Genomic DNA, 19,882 nt, shown 5'->3' with positions numbered 1-19,882 from the left:
TATTTAATAGCATGTTATTCATTCCCCATGAGTTTGAATGTTTTTGAGTTTTTTCCTTGAGGTTGATTTCCAATTTTAAGCCATTGTGATCTGAGAAGATGCTTGATATAATTTCAATTTTCTTGAATTTGTTAAGGCTTGTTTTGTGTCCTACCATGTGGTCTATCTTTGAAAATGTTCCATGTGCACTTGAGGAGTATGTATATTTTGCTTCTTTGGGGTGAAAACTTCTATATATATCGACTAAGTCCATTTGATCTAGGGTGTTGTTCAGTGCCTCCATATCTTTGGTGTTTCTTTGCTTCGAAGATCTGTCCATTGTTGACAATGGGGTGTTAAAGTCCCCTACTATGAGTGTGTTGTTGTCTATATCTTTCTTGGAGTCTTTCAAAAGTTTCCTTACATATTTGGGTGCTCCTAAGTTTGGTGCATATATATTTATAAGGGTTATATCTTCTTGATGGATTTTTCCCTTAAGTATTATGAAATGCCCTTCTTTGTCTCTTTTTATGGACTTTGCTGTGAAATCTGTTTTGTCTGATATAAGTATTGCTACCCCGGCTTTTTTTTCATGTCCATTTGCTTGGAATACATTTTTCCATCCCTTTACTTTCAGTCTGTGTAGATCTTTTGTTCTAAGGTGGGTCTCTTGTAGACAGCATATATGTGGGTCATTCTTTCTAATCCATTCAGCTACCCTATGTCTTTTAATTGGAGCGTTTAATCCATTTACATTTAAGGTTATTACTGATAAGTACTTATTCATTGTCATTTTTCCCCTTTGTACTCGTGTTCTTCTCTGTCTCTCTCTGTTTCTTTATCTTCTTAGAGCAGACCCTTTAGCATCTCTTGCATTGCTGGTTTGGTGGAGATGTATTCTTTTAGCCTTCTTTTGTCTTGGAAGCTCCTTATTTCACCCTCCATTTTGAATGAGAGCTTTGTTGGGTATAGTATTCTAGGTTGTAGGCCTTTGTTTTTCATTGCTTGGAATACTTTTTGCCATTCCCTTCTGGCTTGTAGTGTTTCTGCTGAGAAATCTGATGATAGCCTTATTGGAGTACCCTTGTATGTTATTAGTTGTTTTTCTCTTGCTGCTTTTAGGATCCTCTCTTTGTCTTTGAATGTTGCCATTTTAATTATGATGTGTCTTGAGGTGGGCCTGTTGGGGTTCATCTTCATTGGGACCCTCTGTGCTTCCTGGACTTGCGTGACTCTTTCTCTCGTCATGTTAGGAAAGTTTTCTGTCATTAGTTTTTCAAAGAGGTTTTCTATCCCTTGCTCTTCTTCTTCTCCTTCTGGAATTCCTATGATATGGATATTATTACGTTTCATGTTGTCCTGCAGCTGTCTTAGAACCTCTTCAGTCTTGTTCAGTCTTTTTTCATTTTGTTGCATTGTCTGGGAGTTTTTGTGTAGGTTGTCCTCCAGCTCGCTGATCCGATCTTCTGCTTCCTCTAGCCTGCTTTTAATTCCTTCTACTGTGTTCTTCAATTCAGAGATCGTATTTTTCATTTCCTCCTGGCTCTTATTGATAGCTTCTATGTCCTTTTTCATGCTCACGTAATTTTCTGTGAGTTCCTTGTAGTTTTTCTGGAGTTCTTTGAAGTTTCCGCTGAGCTCATTCAGCTTCTCCATAATCCATGTTTTGAATTCCATATCTGATAGTTCGCTCCCCTCTATTTCATTTAGCACTCTTTCTGGGGATTCTACCTTTCCTTTTGATGGGAGGTTGTTTCTCTGTCTCCCCATTTTTTTGACTCCTATTGTTTGTTGGTGCTTCTTGGAATGATCTGCACTTCCTGGATCTGCCTCTGGTGGCGTCAGATCATGTACCAGTCTGGCCCTAGGCAGCCTGTTTGAGACTTCCAGGGATCTACTGTTGTTGTCTGTCTTCTTTGATTGTTAATCTATTCAATCTGTGATTAGCTGTCAGGCTTAAGGACTGTGGGTGTGGCAGCTTAATTCCTGCAGGCAGGGCTTTTGCTTCCCCTCAGGCTGACGCCACTTGGAGGGGAATGGTCTACCCGCAGTACTGGGGATGAGTCAGCACTGGGACCCAGTCAGCTGCTCCTCCAGTTCTCCCCTCAAAGCCACCGTGCCAAATTCTCCCCAAGTGTTTCCAGTCCTCTCTGCCTTCCCTCTGCTTGATCCCAGGGTAAATGGTGGCCAAAATATTTTCGTATGTGATCCACTTAAGAGCTCTTTTTCTCCTGCTGTTTCTCTCCAGCTAGCAAGAAAGCCTGTGGCTTTTCGCTTTTCACAGCTGATACTATTTTACTTTCCACTCTGTCGCTGTAGGCTGGGAAGCCCAGCTGGGGGTTTAGACCCTGCCCTTCTCAGGGGGAATCCCCGGCTGCTGAGCTGTTTCTCAGTCCCTTCAGCAGCCACCCGTGTGTGCCCAGCCAACCCTTCCGCGTCTCCGCACTCCCTACCGGTCACGTTGTGATGTAGCGGCCTTTTCTGTCTCTCCGTGGTTATAAGACTTCTTTCCAGCTAGTGTTCCATTGGTTATTCCAGATGATTTCTCCAAAATTAAGTTGTAAATCCAGACTGGTCCTGGGAGGAGGTTAGTGTAGCTTCCACTTACTCCTCCGCCATCTTGGATCTCCCCTAGCTTCTGTTTTTTAAACCAGTCCCTTTAACTTCTCATATAACAGTGGTTTGGATCTAATGAACTCTTTCAGTTTTATTTTGTCCTGGAAACACTTTCTCTGTCCTTCTATTCTGAATGACAATTTCGCTGGATAGAGTATTCGTGGTTGTAGGTTTTGGATTTTCATTACTTTGAATATTTCTTGCCAGTCCCTTCTTGTCTGTAGGGTTTCCCTTGAGAAGTCAGCTGATAGTCTAATTGGGACCCCTTTGTACATAATTCTTTTCTTCTCTCTTGCTGCTTTTAAGATTCTCTCTTTATCTTTAATTTTTGACATTTTGATTATAATGTGTCTTGGAGTGGTTCTCCCTGGGTCCAGTCTCTTGGGAACTCTCCTTGCTTCCTGGACCTGCAAGTCTATTCCCTTCCCCAAGTCTGGGAAGTTCTCCTTTATTATATTTTCACTCAATTTTTCAAGTTCTAGTTCATCTTCCTCATTCTCTGGCAAACCAATGATTCTTATGTTGGGCCTTTTATAGCTGTCCCAGAGGTTTCTGATCCTCTCATTGTTGCTTGCCATTTCCTCTCGCTGCATTGGTTGACTGCTTGTTCCTTCTCCATATTCCAGTTTGTTGAAATGGACTCTGGATTCCTCACCATCTGTCTCGTATGTGGTTTTGTTCCTTTCGTTATGAAAGTTTTTCGCTTCTTTCATATCTTTTTCCTGCTCTTTTGTGAATTCTGTAAGCCACTTGATAACAATGGCCCAGAACTGAGCCTCTGACATGTTTCTTATCTGTTCATCTGTCAGGTTCTCTATCTGCTGTCTGGTGAGTTGTGTCACCGGGATCTCTATATTTGTCTGCCACATTTTGACAGATGCGTTTTGTTTTCCTGGGCCGGCTGTCGGGGGCAGGGGGCAGTGCCTGCGTACGCGTCACAAATCAGTGACCACCGGCGCCTGCCTGTCCGCGACCTATTTCGCAGCCCTGTGGTGCTTTCTGTGGGGGTGGGGGTCCAAGATGAATTCACACAGTTATTCAGCTAGGAGACCGGGCTCCGTCCTACCGCCCCCCTGGGCCTCACTGTTCAAGGCGATGCTGCGGCTGCTCCCCAGCGCCGGAGTCGGGCACGCCAGGGGCTTGATTGGAGTCGCGCACGCCAGGATTTTTCGCCACCCCGCCCCGCCGCTCCGCAAACACCTTTGCCTTCTTTAACTCTTACCTGCCCAAATGGCACCGCTGGTTTATAACTTCATATGTTGGGCTTCCGTGTAGCTTTATTTTCTGGAATTTCTAGTTATCCTTTGTTTTGAAGTAGTTGTATTCCACTGTAGTTGTAGAGGGAGACCTAGCGTGTCCGTCTAAGCCTCCATCTTGACCGGAAGTCTCTATGTCTTTTTTTATGCTGGTGTAGTTCTCTGCAAGTTCCCTGTAATTTTCTTGGGCTGTTGGTAACTTCCTTGGAGGTTGTCATAGTTGTTTTTGAGGTTGTCGAGCATATTGAGCTTCTTCACCACCATTGTTTTGAATTCCGTGTCTGACATTTGGGCTATGTCTATTCCATCTACCTCTCTTTCTGGGGATTCCTCTTTTCTTTTCATTGAGAGGTTGTTTCTGCGTCTTACCATGTTGGATTCTTCTTGTTTGCTTTTGTTATTTGGATTTGTCTGCTTTACCTTCCCACCTTTGTGGAATGAAATTCTTTATGGTAGTTCTGGGGGTTTCAGTGGTGCAGTCTCTTTGATCTCCTGAGCCTGATGTTCTTGGGGTACCTTTTATATCGTTTGTTTATGCTGTCTGGTTATATTTCAGATTTTTTTTGTTAGGATCTTCCTTCTGGCTAGTTGATTGAGAGTCACACTATCCACTTTATCTTGAATTCTTTTGTGGAGATGTCACTTCAGCTTTTGTGTGTTGTCTTGTTTTTCTTTATCCACAGCTGGTCTAATGAGGTGGGTCAGAGGTTCCTGTTTCTTGCAGCAGTGGGCCCCCACACGGCGCATTCCTTCAGTGTCTGTTGGAGCTAGCCAATGTGTCTTTGCAGGCACGCCTATGAGCGGGTAAGGTGGCCCGAGAGCTTGCTTCAGGCCTGTCGTGCAGTGCTCTGGGAGTTTCCCAAGGTGGCCAGGGAGTTATCCTCAGGTCTGCCGCACTGTGCTCCAAGAGATGGTCTCTCGCCTGCCAGTGCTGGGCACCAGACACTCGTGTACAGTGGAAGTGAGCGATTGGTGCCTATTGATGTCGGCAAGGTATTTTTGCACTCGCGCGCCCCTGCTCGCCCAAGGCAGCTGGGGAGCTAGCCTCCACGCAGCGCTCTGGGTGAGTGTCTGTGAGTCACTGCTGCCTGCTGTTCTGGTGCCACAGCCGCCCACGGTTCCCGCACCCGCCTGGGAGGGCGCGAGCTGAACCTGAGCAAATGCTTTGCGCTCCGGCTGGGCACTCGGTCCTGCCTCCTATTGGAGCTGGCCAGGGGCGACTGCGCACAGTCTTCTGTGTATGCAGAGGTCCCTCCTTGCGCCCGTTTGGGCACTGATTTTATGTTTGTTGGGGTGTGTCTGTGGGTCCCCTGGACTCTTGGCCCTGCGCACCTGGGCCAATGAATGAGGGCACTTCCCTATGCGCGCCCGTGACTCAAGGGGAGGGTTGGGGAGTTAGCGCGCACACTTCTTAGCCTATGCTCCTAAAGAATGCACTTTCACCCCAAAACTTTTTCCCCCTATCTGAAGTTCACAAGAGAAAAATATAAAGAAAAAAATTACGATTTCACTTGCTCAGCAGCACGCTGTCTCCCGTCTTTCAGTGCCTATGCCGCCTGGTCGAGTTCTGTCTCTGCCAGCCGACAGAGATCCGCTTTCCTCCTGACTTCCCTCTGGGGAAGCCTGTGGTTGCCAAAAAGCCTTTGTGTCCTTTCAGCCGCAGCTCAGGCAGCCACAGAGTTAGGAATCCCGTTTCATCCCTTTTTCTCTCTGCTATCCTCACTAAACACGTTGTTCCCAGATGGTTTTTCTCTAATCCAGCAGTGCCAAGGCTCGACTCCTGCCAGTGTCCACCTGTTCCCTGAGATGTCCTGTGTGCAATTAGTCCGAACTACCAATGGGTCTTGGGAGCCTGAGAGTGCAGCCTCCCCTCACTCCTCTGCCATCTTCCTTCCACCAGATTCTCTGAATTCTTAAAATAGATCTTCTTCTTTACAGGCAAAGATGTAGACATGAAAGTGGGAACAAAGAACTTATACAGTGACAACAAAGCATGGAGATAAGACTGCATTCCCATATTCCTTTTTGGTAAATAAATATAAGAAATGGCAGATATAAGGGCACGATGCATCATCTTGCAATGAAGCAAAAAAGAAGCCATAGAGCAAGTTAATTTTCTTTTTGTGATCAATGAAGTCAAACATTGCAACCAGCCAAGGGTAAAAAAGTATCTTGGTGCTACTACAAAACTTGCCGACACAAAGCCAGTAGACTGCCTTAACCACAGAATTTTCTGATATTAGATTTGCTGGAATCATGCATCTCAATGTCCAAGAGTTTACAGCACTCCCAAATTTGCCACTGAGTGCAACATTTAATAGAATGTCAATCCCTTCTGGAGCTAACCCATTCTTCCAAGCCACATTTTCCACAGTTTTCAAGTGTTTTTACAAGGTTTTCTCTTTACTCCATGAAGTTTTAACAGGACCTTTCTCAAAATATCTCACTGCTACTTGTAAAGCACCTTCTGCTTGCTCATCAGCATCAACATATTCGGAATCTTCCACTGGACTGTTTTGTCCATGTTTTGAGATGCTGTTTGAGTTGCTTTGGTCCTCTTTCAATTTTTAGGTCAAGAGATTAGTCTGATAACTATTATTATGTCGTGAAGTTCTCTTTGGTGTCTGAGAGTTCTTAACTCTCTTTTGAGGTGACAATACTGCAACATGCTCCTATGCATTCCTCTGTCCCTGAAACTCCCCCTTTCCTTTTTTGTTTCTTCTTTTATTCCCCTTATTTTCTCTCTCTCTTTCTTTCTTTCTTGCTTTCTTTTTAAATAATATTTTTAAACTCTTTCTTTAATCTGTTTCTTACCTTCTATCCCTCAGATCTTTCTTCTATAATTTTTGTTTGTTTGTCCATTTGTTTGTTTGTTTATCTTCCCTCTCACACTAAACATATAGCATATAGCTGCTATATAAACCTAATAATATACACTTCTACTTTCTCACTTTGTTCTGCACTCTTCCCTCCTTTTTAAACATTCAGTGTAAATATTACTTGCTGTCTCTCATAGCCTTGACCCTATTTGCTAATATTATTATTCTACCACATTCCCTCTCAAAAAAATCTTTCTTTCATTTAAAACAACTCCTATCTGTTTCTCCTATAATATAAGAGTCTTAATCTCTCTACATGTATATTAATATTGGCTTGTTTCCTGCCAATAGTGGGATTGTAGTTGGGGGATATTTTGGAGGGTGTGGGTTTCTTGCCTGGGTTGTGTGCTTATGTTTTAACAGAACCTCCACAAAAGGACTCAAGACAAGGTGGGCAGAGTGACTTTCAATCAACTAGCCAAAGGAAAGGATCCACCAAAGAGTAACTAAAATACAACCAGACAGCATAAACAAATGGCATAAAAAGCAACACAAGGGCATTAGGCTCAGAAGATCAAAGAGACTACACCATAGAATCCCCCAGGTCTCCTATAAAGAATCTCATATCATGAAAGTGGGAAATCAAAGCAGCCAAATCTAATAAACAAAAACAAGAAGAATTCAACATGGGGAGACACACAAACAACCTCTCAATGAAAAGAAAAGAGGAATCCCCAGAAAGAGAGATAGATGGAATAGACATAAGCCAACTATCTGACATGGAATTCAAAAACATAATTATAGAGAAGCTCAATGACCATGACAACCTCAAAGAAAGCTATGACAAACTCCAGGGAAATTACCAACAAGTCCAAGGAAACTACAAAGAATTGCAGGGAAGCTACAAGGAACTTATGGAGAGCTACACCAGCATAAAAAAGGACATAGAAACTATTAATAAGAACCAGGAAGAAAGGAAGAATACAATTTCTGAATTGAAGAACACAGTAGAATCAATCAAAAGCAGGCTAAATGAAGAATATTGGATCAGTGAGTTAGAAGACAATGTAGAAAAAAATTACCAGACAAGAAACTATTGAGAGGACTTCCAGCCAAGATGGAGGCTTAGACTGACATGCTCTGTCTCCCTCCACAACTAAGTAGGAATACAACTATCTCAAAACCAAAAATAATCAGAAATTCCAGAAAATAAAACTACATGGAAGCTCAATGTATGAAGTTATAAACCAGTGGTGCTCATCTGGATGGGTAGGAGGGGCGACTAGAGCAGAAAAGTCGGGCAGTGCTGTCTGTGCTAGCAGCAGAAATAGAGGCGGGACTGCAAGAAATGCCAGGGGAGCAATCCCAGCTGCAGTTGAGACCCATCAGCTTGCAATTCCAACGCTGGGGAAGATAGACACCCATTGCCCCCAACTGTGAGGTGTGGGGACGGAGGAAGAGACTCCCAGTCTCTCAGCGGACAGTAACAGCAGGAATCCATCTTGGACCCCTGCCCCCACACAAAGCGCCACCGTGCAGTGACAGGTAGTGACGAGTGCACAAGGCTCCGCCTCCTAAAGCCCTCCCAGGAAGCAAAGTTAAACAGAAAACTGTCAGTATGAAGCAGACCATGATTGAAATCCCAGTGACACAGCTCACCAGGCAGCAGATGAGGGTACTAACTGATGAGCAAATAGGAAATCTCTCTGAGGCTCAGTTCAGAGCTATAGTCATAAGGTGGCTTACAGAATTAACAAAAGATTTGAAACAAGATGGGGAAGGAATGAAAGTTAGTCACACTGAAATGAATGAAAACACATACGAGACAAGTGGTGAGGAAAGGAAAACCAGAGATCAAATCAACAAATCAGAACATGGGGAAGTAAAAAGCAGTCAACCAGTGCAGAAAGAGGAAACAAAAAGTGAGGAATACGAGGAGAGGTTCAGAAACCTCTGGGACAGCTAAAAGCGAAGGAACATTTGAATTATGGGATTGCCAGGGGGCAAAGAAGAAGAACTAGAAATAGAAAAATTATGTGAAAAAATAATGAGGCAGAACTTCCTGAACTTGGGGAAGGAAATAGACTTACAGGTCCAGGAAGCACAGACAGTTCCAGTAAAACTGGATCAGGGAGAACCACTTCAGACACATTATCATCAAAATGTCAAAAATTAAACATAAAGAGAGAATCTTAAAAGCAGCAAGAGAGAAGAAAAGAATTATGTACAAAGGGGTCCCAATTAGACTATCAGCTGATTTCTCAAAGGAGACCCTGCAGGCAAGAAGGGACTGGAAAGAAATATTCAAAGTAATGGAAAGCAAAACCTACAGCATGAATACTCTATCCAGCGAAACTGTCATTCAGAAAAGAAGGGCAGAGAACGTGCTTCCAAGATGAAGTAAAACTGAAGGAGTTCATTAGTTCCAAACCACTATTATATGAGATGGTAAAGGGACTGGATTAGAAGACGGAGGATCAGAATTATGAACATTAAAATGAAAACTGCATCACAAGAACCAACAACAGAAGCTAGGGAATTGAAACAAAGGCAAACTAAGTAGGCAACCAGAGTGGCACAAGAATTATACGTATGGGGAACATATTGGGGGTAGGTCAGCAGGGAGGAGGAAGGGGGAAAGGGAGGGAGATGGTACAGGAATTAGGAAGCATGGTAGGAGAGAGTGGTGTAGATAGGAAGATGTTTAGAACAACTATATGAAAAACCAATGGACATGGAGTAAAAGGTGGGGGAAAATTGGAGTGAGGAGGGTCACTAGGTGGAGGGGAACAAAGGAAAAAAAATTGGGACAACTGTAACAGTATAATGAATATAACATATTTTAAAAAAAAAGAAAAAATTGAAGTTTAAAAAAAGAGAGAAATTCCCAGACAATACAACAAAAAGAAAAAAAGATTTAAGAAGAATGAAGAGAATTTAAGAGAACTGCAGGACAAAGTGAGACTAAAGATTAGAATCATAGAGACAGAAGAAGGAGAAGAGCAGGTAAAAAGGATAGAAAACCTGATTGAAAAAGTAATGACAGAAAATTTTCCTAACCGGGTGGCAGAAAAAGTCATAGAAATCCAGGAAGCACAGACGGTCCCAATGAAGATGAAACCCAAAAAGCCCACTCCAACACATTGTAATCAAAATGGCAACATTCAAAGACAAAGCGAGAATCCTAAAAGCAGCAAGAGAAAAACAGCAAATAACATACAAGGGAGCTCTGATAAGGCTATCAACTGACTTCTCAGCAGAAACACTACAAGCCAGAAGGGAATGGCAAAAAATATTTCAAGCACTGGAAAACAAAGGCCTACAACCAAGACCACTCTACCTAGCAAGGCTCTCATTCAAAACAGAAGGTGAAATAAGGAGTTTTTCAGAAAAAGGAAGACTAAAAGAATACATCTCCACCAATCCAGCATTGAAAGGGATGCTAAAGGGAATGCTTTAAGAAAAATAACAAAAAAAAAAAAAAAAAAGAGGATAGGAACACAAGTACAAAGGCAAATGAATGAATACATGTAAATATTAACCTTCAATGTAAATAGATTAAATGTTCCAATCAAACGACATAGGGTAGCAGAATGGATATGAAATCATGACCCACATATATGCTGTCTACAAGAGACACACCTCAAAACAAAATATTTATGCAGACTGAAAGTAAAGAGATGGAAAAAAGTATATCAAGCAAATGGACATAAAAAAAAAACTGGGGTAGCAATACTCATATCAGACAAAACAGATTTCACAACAAAGACAAAAAAAAGTACACAAAGAATGACATTACATAATACTTGAGGGAAAAATCCATCAACAAGATATAACCCTTATAAACATATATGCACCCAACATAGGAGCAGCCAACTATTTAAGGACAATCTTGAAAGATTTCATGAAGGATATAGACAACAACACATTCATAGAAAGGGACTTTAACACCCCACTGTCAACAATGCACAGATTTTCGAAGCAAAGAAACACCAAAGATATTGAGGCATTTAACAACACTCTAGAGCAAATGCACTTAGTGTGTATATATACAGAACTTTTCACCCCAAAGAAGCAAAATACACATTCTTTTCAAGTGCACATGGAACATTTTCAAAGATAGACCACATGGTAGGACACAAAACAAGCCTTAACAAATTCAAGAAAATTGAAATTATATCAAGCATCTTCTCAAATCACAATGCCTTGAAAATAGAAATCAACCTCAAGGAAAAAACTCAAAAACATTCAAACTCATGGACAATGAATAACATGCTATTAAATAATGAATGGGTTAACAATGACATCAGGAAAGAAATCAAAAAGTTTCTGGAAACAAATGATAATGAACACACAACAACCCAAAACCTATGGGATACAGCGAAAGCAGTCCTGAGAGGAAAGTTCATAACAATACACACCTACCTAAAAAGGATAGAAGAATCTCTAATAAAAATTCTAACCCTATAGCTACAAGAACTAGAGGAAGAACAACAAGCAAAGCCCAGAGCGAGTAGAAGGAAGGAAATCATCAAGATCAGAGCAGAATTAAATGACAAAGAGACTAAACAAACAATTCAAAAGATCAACATAAGTAAGAGCTAATTCTTTGAAATGATAAACTAAATCGACAAGTCTTTAACCAGGCTCATCAACAAAAAAAGAGAGAGCATCCAAATTAATAAAATCAGAAAGGAGGGAGGAGAAATCACAACCTATACCACAGAAATACAAAGGATTGTAAGAAATATTTATGAACAATTGTATGGCAAAAAATTTGACAACCTAGAGGAAATGGACAAATTCCTGGAAACATATAGTCTTCCAAAACTGAATCAAGAAGAAGCAGAAACCCTGAATAGACCAATAGCAACTAGTGAAATTGAAGCAGTAATCAAAAAACTCCTGGCACACAAAAGCCCTGGACCGGATGGCTTCACAGGTGAATTCTATAAAACATTTAGGAAAGAACTAACTCCTATCCTCCTCAGACTATTCCAAAAGATCCAAGAAGAGGGAAGACCCCCAACCTCGTTCTATGAAGCCAGTATTACCCTAATTCCAAAATCAGGTCAAGACACAACAAAGAAAGAAAACTACCCGCCAATATAGCTGATGAACTCAGATGCTAAAATCCTCAACAAAATATTGGCAAACCGGATCCAGCAACACATTAGAAAGATCATACACCACGATCAAGTGGGATTCATCTCAGGGATGCAAGAATATTCACAAATCAATAAACGTAATACACCACATAAACAGAATGAAAGACAAAAACAACATGATCATATCAATAGATGCAGAAAAAGCATTTGATAAAGTACAATACCCATTTATGATGAAAACTCTCAGCAAAACGGAAATAGAGGGTGCATACCTCAACATAATAACGGCCATATATGAGAAACCTGAAACCAACATCATACTCAATGGGCAAAAACTGAGAGCATTCCCCCTGAGGTCAGGAACAAGACAAGGATGTCCACTCTCTCTACTCCAATTCAAGATAGTCTTGGAAGTTCTAGCCACAGTAGTCATACAAAAAAGAGAAATAAAAGGCATCCAAATTGGAAAATCGAAAATAAAACTGTCATTATTTGCAGAAGACATGATAGTGTACATAGAAAACCCTATAGACTCCACAAAAAAGCTACTTGACCTAATAAGTGAATTTGGTAAAAGAGCAGGGTACACAGTCAATATTCAGAAATCAAAGGCATTTCTGTACACCAACAATAAAATCTCAGATATAGAAACTGAAAGAAAAGTCCCATTTACCGTAGCAACAATAAAAATAAAGTACTTAGAAATAAACTTAACCAAAGAGGTAAAAGACCCGTACTCTGAAAACTACATAACTCTGAAGAAAGAAATTAAGGAAGATAAAAATAAATGGAAGCATATACCATGCTCGTGGATGGGAAGAATCAACATCATTTAAATGTCCATACTACCGAAAGCAATTTATAGATTCAATGCAATCCCTATTAAAATACCAATGACATTTTTCACAGACCTTGAACAAATACTTCAAAAATATATATGGAACCAAAAAAAGATCCCGAATAGCCACAGCAATTTTGAGGAAGAAAACACAATAGGAGGAATCACAATACCTGATATCAAACTATACTACAAGGCCACGGTAATCAAAACAGTCTGGTACTGGCATAAAAACAGATATATAGGTCAAAGGAACAGAATATAGAGCCCAGAAATAAACCCTCGTCTATATGGTCAACTAATATTTGACAAAGAGGGAAGGAACATCAAATGGAGTGAAAAGAGCCTTTTGAACAAATGGTGTTGGGAGAACTGGATAGGGACATGCAAAATATGCAAAAAAAACGAAACTAGACCACCAACTTACACCATACACCAGAATAAATTCGAAATGGATCAAAGACTTAAATGTAAGCCGTGGCATCATAAAAGTCCTAGAGAAAAAAATAGGCAGGAAAATTTCAGATATGCCACGTAGCAACATTTTTACTGATATATCTCCTAAGGTGAGGGAAGTAAAGGAAAGAATAAACAAATGGGACTACATCAAACTAAAAAGTTTCTGCTCAGCTAAAGAAAACATCAGCAAAATGAAAGGAAACCAACCATATGGGAAAATACATTTGCCAATGATATCTCAGACAAGGGATTGATCTTCAATATATATAAAGAAGTCATATGACTCAACACCAAGAAGATAGACAACCCAATTAAAAAATGGGCAAAGGACCTGAACAAACACTTCTCCAAAGAGAACATACAGAGGGTCCATAGACATATGAAAGAATGCTCAACATCACTAGCCATCAGAGAGATGCAAATAAAAACCACAATGAGATACCACCTCACACCAGTCAGAATGGCCATCATCAACAAATCAACAAACATCTTGTGCTGGACAGGATGCGGAGAAATGGGAACCCTGGTGCATTGCTGGTGGGAATGCAGACTGGTGCAGCCACTGTAGAAAACAGTTTGGAATTTCCTCAAAAAAACTAAAAATGGAACGGCCTTTTGAACCATCACTCCATTGCTAGGATTATATCCAAAAAATCCTGAAACACCAATTCAAAAGAACCTATGCACCCCTATGTTCATAGAAGCACTATTTACAATAGCCAAGTGCTAGAAACTACCTAAGTCCCCATCTGTAGATAAGTGGATCAAAAAACTGTGGTACATTTACACAAAGGAGTACTATGTAGCAGATAGAAAGAAAGAACTTCTACCGTTTGCAACAACATGAATGGAACTAGAGAGAATTATGCTTAGCGAAATAAGCCAGGCAATGAAAGAAAAATACCTTATGCTGTCACCTATTACAGGAAACTAATGAACAACACAAACAAATGAGCAAAATTGAACCAGAGGTATGTAAACAAGAAGTAGACTAACAGTAACAAGGGGGGAGGTGGAAGGGAGAGAAGGGGGTAAGAAGGGGAAGGGTCTAGTCAAAGAATATGTATAAATGACCCACGGACATGGATAGCTGAGTGGGGACTGAATATGGGAGAAGGAGGAAACAGGGTGCAGGGAAGCAAAAGGGGGGAAAAAGTGGAACAACTGTAATGGGAAAACAAAAAAATTTTAGTGGGGGAAAAATGAAAATATGAAGAATGGAAATGCCAGTTCAGTGAATTTTAGAAGGACAAGGATTTTCCTTCACACTGTATATTTTTCTCCCTATCTGATTCCTCCAGAGTTTGGCATTCTAAAGAAGTAAGTAATGACATAAGTTTCTTTGCATAAAACTAATAAGACCACTTGTTAATAGAGGGTTTTTTGTTTTTTTTTTTTGACCAAGACGTTGACTGGAATGTCATGCCTAAAAGAGACATGCTTGGGCTCTGATTGTTACCAAAAAGCCCTGAGGAACAGGGAATGACTTTAGAAGGTAATAAAAGCCCACGAGATAAAAGGCTTGGTACCGTGGTTGGTTGTGTGGTCCACAGCAAACTTTCCAGGGAAGGAATGAAGGTTCTTTTTCTGAAAGATGTCTAGAAGGGACCTTAAGGCATAATGGAAAACCAGAAGGACTTGAAAAAGACAGGTGTGTACAGGCAAGGCTGAATGCCAGGTATGTGGCTCAGCTATTGTGCCCTGAAGGGCAAACTGAAGGTCACCCTAAATGTCCCTTGCATAAGTTCCAGCAAAGCAGAAAAAGATTATAAGTGATCATTTTATGCTCTTGTTGTGTTTATGCAAATGAACAGGATAAATTAAAAATAGACTTAATGCAGTCCCTTTAATGACAAGGAGAGTAATCTTAGGGAGAAAAATTGTTATTCAAGAAAAATCCCAATGATCAGTGGTAGACTATAAAGTAGTGCAGCTAACCATCTTTAAAGTTTCTTTTCATTTAAAATATGTTTTCATTTGAAAGTTAAACTATGTCTGTGGTATCATCAAAGATGTTCAATTTACAGAGAAGAAGAATGTCAAATGCCTTGCAGCTGGATGGCTTTCCAATAAGACAGTCTTACAGGTTTAGAGACTTGTTTGTGGGTTATGTTACATAAATTAACATGTGTTTTCTGTTTTCAAAGGGCATATGCCTATGATCTCATTACCTTAATGATTGTCTGTATGTATAGGACTCACTTAATCTTGCCTGCAGCGCTTCCTCCTGAGACTCAACGGTTTAACTGAACTAAGTGGCTGGGTTTGTGATGTATGGGGTGGTTTGTGGACTTCACTTTAAAACTGGTTTCTCTTTTGTATCCCAATGGCTTGGATACAAAGGGCCCAGAGGTCTGAGAAGGGGAAAACCTAAAATATTTCCCTCAGCCCAAACTAAGTATAATGAGCAAAAGAGTTTTGGACAGGTGAGATGTGCCTGGCACACCTTCCTCCAAAGAAGACCTTTTTTTCCCTAATGTGGGACATTGAAAAATTAATACCTGCCTTTTGTCATCTAGTGGTTATGGATCGAATGATGCCTTTTAACCCTGTTGCCAAACCTGTTTCCCCCAGAATACAACAAGGATGCCAGCCTGTTAAACCAAGCACTCTGTTTTCCGGGGACAGCCAACTTACCTGGAGTCTGCACGGTCCTTCCCTATGTTGGAAAGCCACCCTCCCCTCCACACCCCCACTCTTATTAGGGATTTCTGGACCCAAAGGTAGGTAGGACGATGACTATGTCCAGCTTGAAGCAGCTAGAGGAGCTTGAGACCTTCGCCCATTGTCCTTTATAAGCTTTTAAAGGGTCTTAAGTCTGAGAGGGAGGGATTGTTATTTTTTGTTGTTAAAATAATTAATTAATCATTTGTTTATTTTTTAAAAAGACACGAAGGATATATGAAAGGGTGAAGCAGGAAAGCTTGTATGTACGACCCATGGGCATGAACTTGGGGGCGGGGATTACTCTGGGAGGGGGAGTGCTGGGTGGAGGGGAGCAAAGGGGAAAAATTGGAACTATTGTAACAATTTAATCAATAAAATATACTTAAAAAAAAAAGAATGCCAACCTGTTAAACAAAGCACGCCATTGTCCGGGGACAGCTAACCATCCTGAAGTCTACAAGATCCTTTCCCATATGGGAAGACCACCTTCCCCTCCACACCCCCACTCTTATTAGGAAATTCTGGACCCAAGGGTAGTAGGTAAATGACCATGCCCAGCTTTAAGCAGCTAGAGGAACAGGAGACCTTCGCCCATTGTCCTCTATAAGATTACAAAGTGTCTCAAGTCTGAGAGGGGGGTATTGTTATAAAAAATTAATTAATTAAAATAATAATAATATAAGAAAGGGAGAAACTGGAGAGCTTGTATGCTTGATCAGTGGGAATGGTCTGGGGGGCTGGGGGGTATTGCTGGGGAAGGGGGCGATGGGAAGAGGTGAGCAACGGGGAGGAAATGGAACTATTGTGACAATATAGTCAATAAAATATACCTAAAAATTTTTTTAAAGCATGGTAGGAGGGAGTGGAGTAGACAGGAAGATGTTGAGAAGAACTATATGCACAACTAATAGGCATGGACTAAGAGCGGGGGACAACTGGAGGCAGGGGTGTCACAGGGTGGAGGGGAGCAGAGCGAAAAGTAATTGGGACAACCGTAACAGCATAATCAATAAAATAAAAAAATAAAAACTCGATCCCTTGGCTCATAGTAGTGCAAGGGAGTAACTATTGGTATTGGGTGGCACTCTAGGACCCTGAACAGCTGATAGGGTCTTCTGGAGCACCTGCAGTTGTTTAACCTTGGACAATTCCCCTTTAACTTGCAGGTCCCCAACTCAAGGTGTGAGTGGGTTTTAAATTTTCAGTCCAGTTCTTCTTGGCAAGGATGTGGCCAGTACCCGTTGGAAACGTAAGGGAGTTGATGAGACTGGCATAAGTAGGCAAAGGGTGAGGCTTGCCCAGAGGGCTAAATAGAATGTCCTCTGGGCAGGTTTGCTAAACGTTGTGGAGATTTATCTAACAACTAGCCCTGGGCAGGAGGCTTAATAGAGAAGACAATGAGTCAGTTCAAACACTAAGAACAAGCAAATGTAGAGGAATCTGAGAGCCACCCTTTTCCAGGATCCCCAATCAGCTGGGGCAACAGCATCAATTCCTATGGCAAATAGGATAATAACCAAGTTAACTAAGGTTAAGTATAAAGCAGAGTACTAGCCAGTCATTTTCTTTTCTTTTTTTTTACCCACAATGACCCCCAACTTTATTCTATTATGCAAAGAACAGTTTATTTTCTCATTGTCTTAAAATAGGACTTTGACTTTATTTCTGAGAAACAAAACGTTTCATTAAAGCACATAACTAGCCCTTGAAGATACTCTTGAATGTCTGCTTTTAGATAAACCTGCAAAGTAATAAATTTACCATTAAAATAAATTTTGCCAAAAATATTGGAGAGCAGTTTTAGATGGTTTCTTTTTTTTTCTTTTTCTTTCTTTCTTTCTTTCTTTCCTTCTTTCTTTCTTTTTTTTTTTTTTTTTTTACAGATAGAGGTTTTATTTTTTTATTAAAAAGTTTTTTTTGGTTTTTTAATTATAGTTGTCTCATTTTCCCCCATTGCTCCCCCTCACCTAGCCCACCTCTTCTCGTACAATCATATCCCTCCCCGTTGTCCATGTACATGAGTCATTTACACATGTTACTTGACTAAACCCTTCCCTTACTTATCTCCTTTCTCTCCCCCCCCCCCGCGCCCCTAATAACTGTTATTCTGCTCCTTGTTCTATTTAGTTCATTTGTTTATGTTGTTCTTTAGCCTCCTGTATTAGGTGATATCATATGGTATTTTTATTTCTTTGCCTGGCTTATTTCACTAACCATAAGTCTCTAGTTCCATCCATGTTGTTGCAAATGGCAGGAGTTCCTTCTCTCCTTCTGCTGCCTAGTATTTCATTGTGTAAATGTACCACAGTTTTTTTATCCACTCATCTACAGATGGGCACTTAGGCTGTTTCCAGCACTTAGCTATTGTAAACAGTGCTGCTATGAACATAGGGGTGGCATAAGTTCTTTTGAGTTAGGATTTCAGGATTCTTCGGGTATAATCCTAGCAGTGGACTCGCTGGTTCAAAAGGCAGTTCCATTTTTAGTTTTCTGAGGTAATTCCATACTGTTTACCATAGTGGCTGCACCAGTCTGCATTCCCACTAACAGTGCAGTAGGGTTCCCGTTTCTTCACATCTTCGCCAGCACTTGCTCTTTGTTAATTTGTTGATGATGGCCATTCTGACAGGTGTAAAGTGGTATCTCACTGTGGTTTTTATCTGCATCTCTCTGATGGCTAGTGATGTTGAGCATTTTTTCATGTGTCCATGGACCTTCTGTATATCCTCTTCAGAGAAATGTTTGTTCAGGTCCTTTGCCCATTTTTTAATTGAGTTGTCTGTTTTCTTGATGTTGAGTCATATAAGCTCTTTATATATTTTGGAGATCAGTCTCTTGTCTGAGGTATCATTGGCAAATATGTTTTCCATATGGGTGATTTCCTTTTCATCTTGCTGATTTTTTTTTTTTTTTTTTGCTGAGCAGAAACTCTTTACTTTGATGTAGTCCCATTTGTTTATCTTTCCTTTATTTCTCTTGCCTTAGGAGATGTATTCGTGAAGACATTGTTACATGGGATATCTGAAATTTTGTTGCCTATGTTTTCCTCTAGGACTTTTATGGTGTCACGGCTTACACTTAAGTCTTTTATTCATCTTGAGTTTATCCTCATGTGTGGTGTAAGTTGGTGGTCTAGTTTCATTTTTTTGCACATCCCTGTCCAGTTCTCCCAGCACCATTTGTTGAAGAGGCTCTTCATAATCCATTTGATATTCTTTCCTCCTTTATCAAATATTAGTTTACCATATAGTCCTGGGTTTATTTCTGGACTCTCTATTCTGTTCCATTGATCTACATGTTTGTTCTTTTGCCAGTACCAGACTGTTTTGATCACGGTGGCTTTGTAGTATACTTTGATGTCTGGTATTGTGGTTCCTCCTGCTGTGTTTTTCTGCCTCAGAATTGTTTTGGCTATTCGGGGTCTTTTTTGGTTCCATATGAATTTTTGAAGTATTTGTTCTAGGTCTGTGAAATATGTCTTTGGTATTTTAATAGGGATTGCATTGAACCTGCAAAGTGCTTTGAGTAGTATGGCCATTTTGATGATGTTGATTCTTCCAAACCATGAACATAGTATATGTTTCCATTTATTTGTATCTTCCTTAATTTCTTTCTTCAGTGTTATGTAATTTTCAGAGTACAGATTTTTCATCTCTTTCGTTAAGTTTATTTCTAGGTACTTTATTTTTATTGTTGCTATAGTAAATGGTATTTTCTTTTGTTTCTGTCTCTGCTATTTTATTTTTGGTGTACAGAAATGCTTTAGATTTCTGAATATTTATTTTGTACCCTGCTATTTTGCCTAATTCCCTTATTATATTGAGTAGTTTTTTAGTTGAGTCCATAGGATATTCTACGTATACTATCATGTCATCTGCATATAATGATAGTTTTATTTCTTCTTTCCCAATTTGGATGCCTTTTATTTCTTTTTCTTGTCTGATTGCTGTGGCTAGAACTTCAAACACTATATTGCATAGGAGTGGAGAGAGTGGACATCCTTGTCTTGTTCCTGACCTCAGGGGGAATGCTCTCAGTTTTTGCCCATTGAGTATGGTGTTGGCTTCAGGTTTCTCATATATAGCCTTAATTATGTTAAGATATGTTCCCTCTATTCCCATTTTGCTGAGTGTTTTCATC

At 40.4% G+C, this 19,882-nt stretch overlaps 1 protein-coding gene across 1 annotated transcript in view; it reads right to left on the bottom strand.

Moving 5' to 3' along the window:
- Positions 1–19,882, bottom strand: part of LOC149991095 (centromere protein I-like) — a 74,905-nt gene that overhangs the window by 46,215 nt on the left and 8,808 nt on the right. The window contains 2 exon segments of the mRNA XM_090264075.1: positions 5,749–5,869; positions 5,871–6,510. Coding sequence (XP_090120201.1) covers positions 5,749–5,869; positions 5,871–6,510 — 761 coding nt within the window.

The sequence above is a fragment of the Furipterus horrens genome, unplaced genomic scaffold (genome assembly GCF_987537825.1).
Source record: "Furipterus horrens unplaced genomic scaffold, mFurHor1.1.pri manual_scaffold_17, whole genome shotgun sequence".
Classification (NCBI taxonomy): Eukaryota; Metazoa; Chordata; class Mammalia; order Chiroptera; family Furipteridae; genus Furipterus; species Furipterus horrens.
Note: the sequence above shows the minus strand (reverse complement) of the source record. Positions and strands in the feature narration are given on the sequence as shown.